Consider the following 15,101-nt stretch of genomic DNA (forward strand, 5'->3'; position numbering starts at 1 on the left):
CAGAGGAGTGGGGAGGGGCCATAACCGTGCTTCACCACGACTCAACTGAACTGCGCCAAATGAGAGTACACCCTTAGTCTCTTATAATATTTATTCAGTATTAAGAAACAAATAAGATAGCTGTGATAGCTGGCTAATTTATACTCAGATTTAAATACGTATATGCTAATGGACAGAGCTATTTGTCCGTATTCTACATTTATTTGATGTGTATGTGTGCATGTTTTTTAGAGAGAGAGTACTGCTATGGTCAATACAGAGCAGTACCACTGGAAATTGTGGGGGCAGTGTAGCCAAATGTGCTCAAAACGAACAAGATCACTACCATAAAGACACGCCAAAGAAGAAACCATAGTTTATAACCATATTTACCATTAGGTTGAGTTGATGGATCACTATGACCAACATGCATCATCAAGCTGATCATTAATCTAGTTTAACTGTTTGACTAATCTGGTTTAACTAAGCTGGTTGACCAGTTTGGTCAAACTAGACAAGTAGTGAGGTTGCACGGTTGTTGATTAGCTAGATTAGCTAAACCTGCTATTAGCCTACTGCTATTGTTTTGTTCTAGTTATCTTCAGCACTCACCATCCATGGAGTCTTCACAGCGCTGATTAAAGTTTTCATACGAGTCCCAGCGGATTAGAGGATCCTGGGTATTGTAGTCAACAGAGACACTTGGTCCATTTTCCAGATGGCCCATACCTTTAGCAGAAGAAGAAGAGTACAATGTTTTAAGCATAGAGCCTGAAAAAAAAACATCTGCATATAGAATATCCATATAAATTCACATTCTTAGAACAGATAAGAACAGCTTTTACCATTGATTTTCTCTGGGCCGAATGAGAAGACAAACTCCACTTTTCCATACTCAGGAAATCGGTCATCTGTATGTGAATGAAAATACCATGAAAACAATGCAAAAGGGGGACTTCAGTGGACTAATGTGCTGCCACTATGATCGGAAGAGATCGCTCGTTCGAATCCTGGTCATGCAGCTTGCCTTCAGCTAGCTACCGGAGCCCTGAAAGAAAGCACAATTGGCCTTACTCTCTCTGAGTGGGAAGATGGGGTGATGTCGATCAGCACAAGGCATCTGTGAGCTGATGTATCTGAACGGAGTTGCTGCTCTTTCCTCCAAACGCATTGGAGGAAAAAGCCTGACTTCACATGTATCAGAGGAGCGTGTGTTAGTCTTCACCCTTCACCCTGGTGTGTTGGGGCATCACTAGTGATAAGGGGCGTTCTAGTGAGTGGGTTGGGTAATTGGCCTTGTAAATTGGAAGATATATCAGATATATGTATATATCAGAAGCTTTCTCACCTTTAAATGTCTCGTCCAGCTCGTCCTTACCAAAGACAAGGCTTAGGTCATGAACAGCACAGGTGTGGAACTGCACTCTGAAGATGACGTCTCTGGAAGGGCTGCGGAATCGCTTGTGATAACACTTGAGCTGGATGGAGGAAGACCCATAACAAGAAGACTGTAGATTAAAAGACTGCAGGATTTAAAAAATAAAGATGGATAGATAGATACATGCCTCTCTCTATTATTCTTTCTAAAAATAACATATATAAACAGGTTTCTAAGGGTACAAAAAAACGCATAACTCTACAGTCCTTCCATGCAAATCTTTCAAAGTTAAAATGTAACACCATTTATGTAGTCTGAAACATGCCTGGTCTCTAAAATGGGTGTTTTTTTTTTTTTAAGTTTTGCATTGCAGATATTTCTCAAGAAATAAACTGTAATAAAGTATGATGCATAGCTAAGGACAACAGTAGCAGCAAGAAAAAAATATTTTTTATTGTTTTTTGTTTCTTCCCATGTCTTATATTTCGGTTTGCTTTTTTTAGACAACAGTAAAAAAAGGGCAAAAATACTACAAGAGATTTGATTATTATTATTATTATTATTATTATTATTATTATTGACTTGATTATTTAGGCAAACTTAAGAATAGGATACATTCAATTGAAACGTGTTGGCTGCATTAGTCTTCTAACTATGAAGTAAAAAACGTGCTTTGATTGATTATCCACACTTGTGGTATTTTTAGTTAAAACACATATTACACTGTCTCAACACATGAATGGCATGTAATGCATTATTTTTAGTATACTATTTATTATTACATGCCATCCATGTGTTGAGACCGTGAAACTTGGTCTGTTTACATAATAAATCTTTGAGATTATGCAAATATTTAAATGTGTGTTTTAATAAAACATATTTAAATTTCAGGAATTATAATATATTATGTATCATAAATTATTTGAGTAATATTGTATAAATTAAGTAATTGTAATTAGATAATATTGTATGAAGAAATTAAGTAAATGTTACTAAAAGAAAGGATTGAATGAAGTTCAGTTCACTTATTTACTCTATGTAACATTTAAGTCTTAAAACAGAGTTGAAGTTACTTAAATGTATGTGAAATTAAATTTAATTAAAAAAAGCATTTTTTTAAAGTAAATTTTACGCATCATTTTTTTCAGTGCATTCTATACAGGTAATAAAGCTTTTTTTTTTACCCAGCTGAGTAATTAACCAAAACCAACGACTTCAGAACACAGTCTGCAGCCAGAACAGCAGCCGTCTCGCCTGTTACGACAGTATACCTTGTCCTGCAACATTTCGGCACATCATCAGCCTCTCAGGGTTACGTCACTGCTCACATTCAAGAGCCATTCTTCACATCAAGTCCTACTAATCAGCCCAGATTAGATTATTTAAAGGCTTTTGGATCACCGGCCCCTTGTTAGCCTTCCCATGGGGAAAGAGCATCAGATACGGCTGTCTGGTGTAGTATACGAGACTGCAATGCCTCTCCAAACCCCAGACGAGGGAATAAAAATGTCCTCGTTAGCCGCTGGAGAAACTGTATCCTGTACGCTCTTGGCTGGTATGGCTGTAATTAAGCTATTTTGTTTGGGGCCGACGGATCGAAAATGTACAGGTTTTCTACTCATAGAAACAGAAGCAAAATAAACAAAACAAGCTTGAGGAAAAGGGGAAAGGGGGCCAAACATCCTGTGGCTTTGGGCCGCTATACTGGGGTATTATAGCCTGGTGTAGGGCTACCACAGAAAGCGGAGGGCCTCCGCCTCAGAACTCCAATATCCTTCACATGTAATGAGCCAATGTGCCAAGAGCTGGAACCGAGGAGATACACCACATATACAACAAGCAAGGCATTGGGGCACTTGCTCATTAACTGTTTCTTCTGAAATCGAGGGTATTAAAAAGAGTTTATCCTGCTTTTGCTGCAGTAACTGTCTCTAGGAATCGAGAAGATGCGCCAGGTATACAGCTTTGGAAAGAATAAAGAGACCACTTCAGTTTCTGAATCAGATTCTCTGATTTTGCCATTTATAGGTATATGTTTAAGTAAATTGAACTATATACTCTATAAACTACAGACAACATTTTTCCCAAATTCCAAATAAAAATATTGCCATTTAGAGCATTTATTTGCAGAAACTAACATAACAACAGCTTTCAGACCTCAAATAATGTACAGAAAACAAGTTCATATTCATAAAGGTTTAAGAGTTCAGAAATCAATATTTGGTAATAACCCTGATTTATAATCACAGTTTTCATGCATCTTGGCATGTTCTCCTCCACCAGTCTTACACACTGCTTTTGGATAACTTTATGCCTTTACTCCTGGTGCAAACTTTCAAGCAGCTCGCTTGGTTTGATGGCTTGTGGTCATCCATCTTCCTCTTGATTATATTCCAGAGGTTTTCAATTTGGTAAAACCAAAGAAACTCATCATTTTTAAGTGGTCTCTTATTTTTTTTCAGAGCTGTATATGTTGGTGTTCCCAAGCTATTCCCTCAGGTAACACTTCATGATCAATTTCAATACTGCTATTTTATATTAAGTAAGTCTGCTAATATGATTAGCGTAGTATGAGTCTAGACTGTGTTTAATGTAAGAAACATTCTTCATTCTGCCACTTCTGAATTATTTGATTTCCTTCATGTTTCTCCTCCAAAGTTTAGTCTTCACACCCCCCTTCAGTTTCTAAGGGAAGCTCACGTCTGCGTTTCTTAGGAATCAGCTCTGAACCCTATTCCATGTTGATTTACAGCTTTCTTTAGAAAGTAATACCAATACGCTACATCTCTGGCACACTTTCAGCCTAGAGCGCTTTCTAAATCACCTCCGCTTCTTTTTCTGCTTGCTAAGGGGCAGACTGAGATGAGCTCATCCAATAGATGGATGGCCCTCCACCAGCAAAACATTAGTTCCTTTGACAAAGCACTCACTTCTTTGGCGTTCGCCTCAAAAAAAAAAAAAAAAAAAAGTTTGGGGGCGAGATGCAAATAAATCTATGTGATCTGAGTGAACCCTCATGTCTTTTGAAGGTGTTTTTGAAGGGGAGTCTGACTGACGCCCCTCAAGACCTTCAGTTTTACAGCCGTTGTATGGCGCTCTAATGAAACCCCATAAATGATAGATGGAGTCGAGCCAAGAGTTTTCTTTTACCTTTAAGGACCATATTGCAAATATTACCAATAGTCTAAATACAAGCTGCTCAGGTTAAATTGCAACTCACCAATTCACCCAAGCACTACGTGATTGAATTAACTTAAATAAGGCATAATAAGGCCAAGCAATCAAGGAACGCCACTCTGAAGTCAATCTGGAACGGTAATTAAATTCTCAACAAGGCTGAAAGCAAGGAAATTCTACATTCATAATCTACATATTTAATGCGCTGCTGTAATAAACAGTAGAGTGTGCTCTACCTGGTAGTGAACTCAATATACACAGTATATCCTTACCAGAATGTCTCCTTTCAGAAGCAAGCCAGGTTCAATGGTGATGCAGATGCTGGTTTGACTGTCTCCTTGGACATTACTGTAAATCACAGATAAAGAAACAAACATTATACACAGCATATAAAACAAATTACTTCTTTATTACAAGTCTATAAAACATGTAGATGTTATGATTAATATAATATTGTTGTCATTGTTGGGATAAGTGAGTCATATTCTTTTCTTATGAGGTAGAGCCACCTGGAATTCAGGCTTTCTGTTAACAGCTGTGCTGAACTCGTCAAGAGTTAATTGCTTAATGAATTTATATATTTATATATAAAATTTGTGTTTGAGAGCATCAGTTGTGAAGTTGTGAAGAGGTAGAGTTACAGGTATACAGTGAATAGCCCTGTTTGAGTAACGCTCTAATCAATTTATGGAAAGAACTACTCAACTAAGAGAAAAATACTTTAAGAATTAAAGGTCATTAAAGACCATCAAAAATGCTATGATGAAACTGGCTCTCATCAGGAAATGAAAAGGAAAACGCTTATGATGGTCACTTTGATTAAACACAAAATGAATAGTTCTCCATTTGAAATATTCACTTAATTGAAGAAGGAGTGGCCTAGAATAGACAGTACCTCAGAAGAGACACCACTGGTTATCATGGTTATCATTATCATTGGTTATCATTGCATCGAGCATGTGGAAGAATCATTTTAAACTGGGCGGGTGTGATGCGGTCTCCTTTCAGAGCGGATGAATCCGATTCCAGGTTATGTTCAGTCAGAGAGAGAGAGAGAAAGAGAGCTCTTAGTCAGAATCTTCACTCTTTAATTTCTTTGGTTTTACTACGAGTGAATGAGCTACTGTGGTCTAAGTTCCCTCTTCTGAAGTCTCCATTGCTCCACCAGCTGCTCACATTCAGTAAAACTGAGCCGGATCCTCTTTAAGAGGCTGTATATGTATGTAAGAGGACGTAAGCTTTTCACTCTTGTGAAAAGCGACTTGACACCACAGTTTTTAGAATTAATATATTAGATCTTGCAGGGATGGTCGTTCCAGCACACTGGTACCATTAAACACAGTGTTTTGTCCCTTCTCCAACCAGAAACGCTTCGAAATAATACGAATTGCCACTTTAAATGGCACTTTCCATTTCCGTACATTTAGTGGCACAGACATTTTGGGGGGAAAGTGCTCAGGGGGGAAAAAGGGCTTTTTTTTTTTTTTTTTTTTTGATGTGTATGTTACCTGGCTGGTGGGACACGGGGGAGAAGAAGCCTATCTGTTGCCGTGCGTGCTGTGCTGAAGACTCGCTAACCTGAACTGCTGCTGCAGCGCATCTAGTTTGCCTTGAGTGACTGCGAGGGGTCACGTGACAGAGGAAGAGAGAGGTCGGGTGTGTTCGAGCTGATTTTAGGGCCTTTTGTTTTCACTCCTTTTCAATCGCTTAGGTTTTCAAAAGATAATTTCAAACCGGCCTCAGTAAAATCTTAATAATAATGATATTAAAAAATAAATAAAAAACGAAGTTGCACTTTGGTTGATAAAGGGCAGAGTTGGTGGTGCTTTAGCCACTGCTTATATTCTTATATAAGTACAAAACTACATGGCTGTGTATGCGTGTTTTCATCGTTATACATTAGCTTAGACATACATTAGAGGTATGAATTGCTTCACACTACTGAGATCTTGGCACGTTAACAGTGGAACACATTTCCCCCCACCATCATCCACACCCACAATATACTGACATGTAATTTAAGTGAGCAGGTCTTTTGAGTTTTAAGCACCTGATCTACCACTTCATAAAGCCATTCTTAAAACTGAGCCACCCTCAGGATGATGCTAAAGTAAGGCATTATGCTGTTTCCATTAAGCCTGTGAGGCTGTAATGGGTCATGTGGCCTACAGCAGGAGTGGTGGTACCCCAAATGCCCCGCAGCTGTCATGCCCACTGAAATACTCTCGCTGTCTCTCTCTCTCTCTCTCTCTCTCTCTCTCTCTCTCTCTCTCTCTCTCTCTCTCTCTCTTTCTCATGTAACTCCAAACATGACCATCATCTCCTTGATCTGGCTCTTCGCTCCCACTCTCTGACAGATTTTAGCGGCTTACACGTATCACACTATATAACGCAGCTGAAGGAATATCACCTTACTGTAACACTAGCGGTAATTTTACACATTACACATCTGCAGGCTGAAAGCCCGATGTGCATGTGCACATGTGGGCTACACACATTTTGGCTCCACTTTCTCTCTATGTGTGTGTGTGTGTATGTATGTGTGTATAAGGTTCACCAGCCTTCCAACAGCATATGGGAGGAGCCAGAGACCACAAAACAGCTCACGATTGGTTGGTTTGAAGGCCGGGCACAATGCCAGCTCGAACCGAGTGACAGAAAAGAGAAAAAAAAGCATTAAAAAACACAGAGGCTGGTTCTTACTAGATCCCAGATGTGTACACTGGCTGCATGGCCTGGTAGATCTTCAGGAAAGGGCGGCAACCTGAAAGGCACAAGAGGGGAAGACAAGAAGGCCTTAGTGTAGCTGGAGGAACAGAGGGAGGGGTGAGGGGTGGTCTACATGCATGACTGCTATACCCTAAAAGCGAAGCACCTGGCTGTAGAATAGTAATGTACTGTTCTGCAGAAGCGTTCTTCATCCAAACACACTCCGTACACTCCAATCAGCACATCTTTTCAGTTAAACTCATCCATCATATGCTTGCTAAAGTCGGAGTAAAGGAGACTATAGAAAACAGGCAGGAATCTCCTGAGTGTGTGGTCCTTTCACAGGTTCGCTCTGTTGCACTGAGCTGCAGAGGGTGGTGGTAGTTGACACTGGTCTTAACCTGACACTGGAACCTGCGTCCAGTAATTATATATACATATATATATATATATGTATATATATATATATTTTTTTTTGTATACATTTTTATATTTAACACAAGACCCAAGCTAAATAGTCAATAGTCAAATCTGCAGTGCAATTGTGCTTTTGAGTCCTTTTTTTTCCTACAACCTCTGTGAATGTATGTAGGTTTAGGTATGTGTTTATACTACTTTGTGTATTGATGCCCATGCTGGAAAAAAAAAAAAACAAAAACAAAAAAACACTAAAGTCCACTTTAACCCTTGTGTGGTGTTCGGGTCTGTGGGACCCGTTTTAATTTTTTTCATCAAATGATACTAAAAATTTTTTTTTTTCTAACTCAAACTCATTGGCATTGGCTCATTTTTTGTGAAAAACATATTTCAAAACACATTTTCGATAAACACACACTGTACACCCCCCCCCCCCTCCCCTCCAACCATTTATATTACATACAGTATGTTTGGCCAAGGGCTAATAAACATTGCTTCATTTGTAAATTTGAAACTAAACAAATGTTCTACTCATATCTTGAGTTTAATTCATTTTCTTTTACATTTTATTAAAAAACTAATAAAAAAAGAGTAGCACTTTTTGAAAGAAATGTAACATAAGAAAGGTAAAGGGCAAATATTAACCATGTAAGCTGTTTATGTTGCTTGCAATTTAAGTGAGTCAAGCATGTGTAAAGCATTTTAATGTAAAATTGCTTAATTTTGCTGAATTAAATACAAGTAACAAAGTAAACGAGTAACAAAAATATGAACACCACACAAGGGTTAAGCAGTACTTAATGTCACTGTATATTTTGTTCTATCAACACAATGTATAATTTAAAGCATAAAATTGCTTGAAAATACATTTTGTGGAAATACTGAGAAAGCATATTCAATGTGTATTTTCATAAAGTATATTACATTGAAAATGCACTTTTTGTATTCTTTTCCTAATTTAAACATACTTTCAATGCTCTTAAGAATACTTCCTTTTCACATGGGTAGGCCTGTGTGAAATGACCATAGTTTTGGTCTAAATCCAGAATGAAAGTGCTGTTGGTATTGTTTATGTTGTTGTGACCAGAAAAAAAAAAAAAAAAAAAAACATTAAAGTTATGTTATTCCATTCTATCCAGCATGTTGCCGAATATGCAGGGCATAGTGGTGCTTACCTCCTTTAGCCTCAAAGTTGGGGATGCCGTGCATGATGACGTGATGCAGGAAGAGGGGCTTGTTGTTGATCTTAATGTGGCCTGAAAGCAACCCGCTGAAATACTGGACATACCTACAAAAAAACACACATATAAAACAATCAAGCTATGTATTGTTTAAGTGTTTAGTATACAGTACACAGAGTTTACCAAAAATCACTTAAATGCCACAGCTTATGTAAGTATTATTGCTAACCATGTGCATCCCTTCATGACCACAGTTTACTATATTTTAACAGCATGAAACGATGATGCACTATTTCACAAAGCAAAAGTCTATTATCTATCCTGTTTCATACCCATGACAATAAGTTAACTGTGCTGTTTAGAGGGTTCCTAGGATACTTATGCAATGTGGAAGAATGGGAGTTTTGCAGCATAAAAAGCCATTGAAAGGAATCTACAGGAATTGCCTAATGTAATGTAATGTAATTATGTCAACATGGATCAGATATCCAACATCATATGGAATCAATGACATCAACCATTAATGCAGACTGAGAGCTGATTGGTGTACAACGAGTACAATGTTCCTAATTAAGTGCTCTCTGTGTATATATGAGTGTATGCATGTGAGGCCATGAGACTGTTTTAAATGAAGCCACTTGAAGTTCTTTGCTTTGCTTCCAAAGATTTCTAGAAGAGGTTTGAGCACTTCAGTTTGCATAAACAGGAAAAAGCACTTTTCCCACTGAACCCTTTCTTTCCCCCAGGGAGGGACAGAGAGTGGGCTTTTGGCTGGGGGCTGGAGGGTTGCTTTCCCATGCAGGACAGCAGCGAGGGCAGATCCGTGGGGTCCGGACTCCCAGAGAGCAGATAGGAAGGGAGTAGTGGCTGTCCTCCTGGAAAAGCCTCCATCCATAGAGCATCTTTTTTTTTCCATCAGTGGGAGAATTTTACTGCTGATTTTATTTTAAGATCTTAGAGATCAAAGCCAGGAGATGTAAATGTAAAAAAAGAAAAAAAGCTCTATGCGTATGTAGTTTTGCACTGCAGCTGACAAGTAATTAATTCCATTATTATTATTATTATTTTATTTATTTATTTATTTTATGTTTTTTTACAGTACATCTCACCAAATATTAATGTTCCAATTGCACATTAAAATATGGTTATGTATGCAATATATTGGACCTAGTGGGCCAGTCTAGAGGAAACAGTTTGGCTTTACTGACTGACTGAAACCACCAGCCTTGACCATCACAACTACTATGCTATTCACATTGCTGTTACCATTGCTATCACACCATTAGCATCGCTATTGTGCCATTAGCATCACTATTGTGGTTTTACCATACTATTACAGCTCTAGTCTAACCTAACCAATGCTATTGCACTGTTAGTCATGATAATTAGGCTCTCTCACATCTAAGGTTACGTTCACATTACCAGGCTGAAGTGACTCAAATAAGATTTTTTGCTCAATGTGGATTTTTCACGGCTGTGTGAACAGGCCAAATTAGATCTTTTCAAATCAGATTTGAGTCACTTTCATATGTGGTCCTAAATGTGACATGAATGTGAAATGTCAAATCGGAATGCCTGCGTCTTTTTGCTTTCACGCATGCGCTACGTGCTTCTCTCTCGTGCCCACACCATATCTCTTGGTGCAGCTGTGCAGCTAGAGCTGCAAAAAAACAGCAAAAGCAAACCGCCTGGCTTTTTTCACCTCCTTGCCCTGAGCATGAACTTCAGACCAGCTCTTTGCTGTTTCTCCACTCCAGCAAAAGATGCTCCACATATGAGCTGCTAACTCATCCATTTCCCTTTATAAAACTACGAGTCATCTGTCTCTCAAATATGGCGTTTTTTTTTGTTGTTGTTGTTGGTGAAGAAGTCAACGTTTATACACGTATCAATGTGCAGCATGTGAGGCATTTCAGGGACAGATTTGTTCACATTACACACAGGTACAGATCACTTACAAAAATCGGATTTGAGCAATGTGGCTTTTAATGTGAGCGTAGCCTAAAAGCTAGAAAATATATGATCTAAATCTCTAAGAGCAAGGCTTGAGTACTTTACCAGGCATATCTGTCATATTTAATGCAGCTTTTTTTTTTTTAATAAAGAGCATGCCTATTGTTGAAATGCTACTGATTATTATATATCCAGCCAGTGGAATCCTGGAAATCTGTATTTTTCTGTGTCATATTATTGTGAATGAATGAATGAATTTCAACTTATACAGCACCTTTCTAGAAACACAAGGACGCTTTACAATGAACACGTTTTTACACACAAGCACATTACACCCACACACCGGTGAGAAGCGGCAGCCAATAGCGCACAGCGTACTCTCAACCGGAAATGACCGTCCACCTGGAGGACTGCATCGGCCACTACAGCATTTACCCAGGACAGAGTGCCAATCCATATCAGTCATGCATACATTTACACACACACACAAACTTACATACATACCACACACTTACACACACCGGATCAATTTAGAGTATTAGAGTTGTGTGTTCCATTCTCTACAGTGTCATTTATGTTTACATGCTATAAATGATCTGAGATTATCTCATTTGAATGACTCTGGAAGGCTGGATCTATATCTGACTATGATGACCTAACCATCAACCATAAAGAACGTTTAATTCTGCATAATGGAAAATATGTCTCCTTGTGCAGAGGAGTGAGTGTGTGTGTGTGTGTGTGTGTGTGTTTTGTGTGTGTGTGTGTGTGTGTGTGTGTGTGTGTGTGTGTGTGTGTGTGTTTGTATGCACACTCATATGTATACTTGAGATTCAGACATTTGGCACATTAGCTTTACACATGCCTTCCATAATAACTGCAGACTGGTGGACAACCACTTGTGGCTAATTATAGGCCAGTCCGGAAATAACAGAACAGAGAGCCCAGATCTCAAAACCCCCTTAAGGATAAGATCTTTAAAAGAATTCCTCAGTTAAACAGGATAAAATACACATTCAGGGACTGGTATCAGTTAAATTCAACAAATGTAGAGCTACAGCTAAAGTCATCTGGTACGCAGTTATGATGATGTAAAAGTGTTTGAGCAACACAGGCTAAGCTCAGCTTTTTGTGCCCAAAGGACATCGTCTGAGTTTAGTGCCAGTGAGACGTACTCAACTACCACTGATCTCAAGTTCAGATCTGCTGCAGGCATCTACTGAGATAAGGGTTAGAGGCCACTGGCATCTGAAAATGAAAGTCTAACAAAGGTCAATTTAGCACTTGATGGTGTTTCGGAAGTAGTAAGCCTACTTAAATATTATTTTTTTCATTTAAACTTAATAATAGGTACAATTTGTAAGTTACTATAGTTTTGTTAAAATAGTTGAAGAATAATAGTTGATACAGATATACAGAAGACTAATAATAATAAATAATAATTAATAGTGCTAAGTGTTGAAATGAGTGCAAATGAACTGAAATCAGCAGGGAACATCATAAATGAAGCATGTTTGTTTTCCCGTTATAAATAGCTATGTTAACAAATTTGATTTAACTTTAAAATAATTAAATTTCATGCACCATATTTATTTATATTATATTATATTTGTTAATATTCTGTCATTGACGGCATGGAAATTAGTACAGTATGTCTAAAGTGAGATGCAATACACAACAATAGACAAAATCAAAAAGGCCATTATGTTGTGTTTAAAACCTACATTAAACTAATTCTGTAAAAACAAAATGCTGTACTGAATAATAAAATGTATTATAAACAAACAAAAATCTGATCTACCTAATTAAACACTACACCGTAAACCCAGAAGTAGTTTGAACTCAAATAAATTAAGTCTGTTTTACATAAAATTGGAGATTTCTAAACAATACTCAACTATTTTGAGTTAGTTGAACATTTGTGGGCACAAATACACTTCAACTGAGATCTTTGAGTTGAACCAACTTATAATAATTGAGTTTAGTCTGTTGCCATTAACAGCTTCTTTTCCATTGGCTTCTGTCACAATCGATTTGCATACTGGGTGTGTTCAACAGTTTCTTACTAACACTCACCATCAGTGTGTAGTGATTCACCCGGGGCTACCTTAGGTAAACTCGTAGATCACATATCATTATTAAATATTCAGCCTCTGTGTTTTAGGCTGTAGAACAAGCATCATTTACTGAGCTGCAGTAACTCTGTGTTCTTGCTCTGCTCTCAGAACTTTTAATTCTTTACTGTTTTCTTTGATCTAATTTTCTATGAGTATTTAAAAAAAAGTAGCTGAATGAAACCAGAAAGAAGACTAAATACAAGTTTGAGAATAAATGAATTTTAAATATATATGTATATGTATGTGTTAAGTTCATTGTACTTAAAAATTATATTACATGAACTTAAAATGTATTAGGCAATCGGTTACAACAAAAGTTTTGAGCTTGGTCATCTTACCAGGTTTTACAGTGTAGGATGCAAAATCTATTTATCAGAGTTATGCATTAGAGTCTAATTAGATGCCATTATCAAACAGTCTGATGACTTATTACTTATTATACTTCTAAAACATCCCGGTTGGAACAACTGTGACCACAGCAGCAGCCGAAGCAGTAGAAGTGCCCCAGCACAGGTCAATCTCATCCAGGGCGTGGGAGGAGAGGTATGCAGAGGCCAGGCAGGAAATGGGGTGAAACTGACCTTTTCTGGGACGGCTGACCCACAGGAAGCACTTTATCTTCATAAAACCTCTTCATGGCAAACCTGTCCAGAGCCTGGTCGGCACTGCAGCCCAAAAACACACTGTATTATTATTATTATTATTATTATTATTATTATTATTATTATTATTATTTACTTATAGACACACATTTCAGCCTGTATATACCTTTATATAAAACAACAATAGTATCAGCTATAACTGGTAAACAACTGATAAACTTGGGTAACACATTCTCTAAATTCTGTATTCATAATGCATTATGAATGTATATACAGTAGTACACATAGTAACTTACAATTGCACACTGAACATACTAATATACTGTATTAAAACCTGTCTTTATAAAGTCTTACACAGAGCTGGAAAGTAATGAATTACATTTACTCAAGTTACTGTAATTGAGTAGATTTTATGAGTAATTTCTATTTTTAAAGTAGTTTTTAAAAAAGGTAATTTTACTTTTACTCAAGTACATTTTGACACAAGTAATCTACTTTGCTCCATTGGACAACTCCTCATTACTGAGTAAAAAATAAACCTGTAATACTGTAAAAATATGGTTTATATTCACCTATATGACCACGTTTTAACAGTAAAGAAAAAAATGGATCATAGAAATCTATACCACTTGTTCTTGAAAATGTTTTATGAGCTGGTCTGAAGAAACACTGCCTGAAAGGTCCAAATTATTATGTGGAATAATAGATCATAAAAACAATTTAATTTATGATTTGTTGTACTTTTTTTTACATCAAATAATTATAAGTAACTATGTAACTTTTACTCAAAGTACATTTTAAATTGAGCACTTTTTTACTTTGCTTTTAGATTGGGATACTTTGATTTTTAGATGGGTACTTTTACTTTTACTTGAGTAGTATTATAGCAAAGTAAAGGTAATTTTACTTAATTACAATTTTTCAGTCCTTTTTCCACCTCTGGTCTTACATGAGTGCTTTATAACACACAATTGTAAATGCATTCATAATGCATTATTGATACAGGATTCATAGTAAGTGTTACCGAAATGTCCTAATTTATTCATCACATGTTTATTTGTTAACCAACAAGTTCAGCATTATGCAACATCCATCAACGTGAGGTTCTGCTGTATAAATCACTGAGTTCCGTGTGTTCAGTATTCACGCAGTAAAAATAACTTCTACAGTGCTGGTAACAAGGTGGAATCTGATCAGCGCTTAATTCAAGTCTTGAGACAAATCATCCCCTGATGACCTTCCTGTGCTCTTATGTTGACCGGTGCACGTCTTGTGATTGGGGATTACAGACTTTTCTCCTTCTGGACTTTAAAAGCGTGTGCTTACGTGTTTTAGCTCATGGCACATTCACTAAAACATCATTTTAATGATCATTTTTAAATATATTTCTTCTCACCACTCCAGAGGTTTGAGACAATATGAAAAGTTATTATGTGTACAGTCATAGATTTGCAGTTACATTGCACCGGTGAGTCATATGTTAAATACCATATATTACATGCACATTACATTTAATTATAATCTGTTCTGTAAGTACCTATATAATTAATTATTTATTGATTTTATTGATTGATAGTATGTGCTTACT

The 15,101-nt window shown here is 37.1% G+C and overlaps 1 protein-coding gene across 11 annotated transcripts in view; it reads right to left on the reverse strand.

Moving 5' to 3' along the window:
* tns1b (tensin 1b) overlaps positions 1 to 15,101 on the reverse strand; it is a 358,347-nt gene that overhangs the window by 69,109 nt on the left and 274,137 nt on the right. For all 11 annotated transcript variants that reach the window (XM_049484879.1, XM_049484878.1, XM_022680177.2 and 8 more), the window contains 7 exons: positions 13,493 to 13,576; positions 8,836 to 8,948; positions 7,238 to 7,298; positions 4,807 to 4,882; positions 1,328 to 1,457; positions 825 to 890; positions 592 to 708 (listed from right to left, as the gene is read on the reverse strand). In XM_049484879.1, coding sequence (XP_049340836.1) covers positions 592 to 708; positions 825 to 890; positions 1,328 to 1,457; positions 4,807 to 4,882; positions 7,238 to 7,298; positions 8,836 to 8,948; positions 13,493 to 13,576 — 647 coding nt within the window. The remainder of the gene's footprint in view (positions 1 to 591; positions 709 to 824; positions 891 to 1,327; positions 1,458 to 4,806; positions 4,883 to 7,237; positions 7,299 to 8,835; positions 8,949 to 13,492; positions 13,577 to 15,101) is intronic.

This window comes from Astyanax mexicanus, chromosome 11, assembly GCF_023375975.1.
Source record: "Astyanax mexicanus isolate ESR-SI-001 chromosome 11, AstMex3_surface, whole genome shotgun sequence".
Taxonomy (NCBI): domain Eukaryota; kingdom Metazoa; phylum Chordata; class Actinopteri; order Characiformes; family Acestrorhamphidae; genus Astyanax; species Astyanax mexicanus.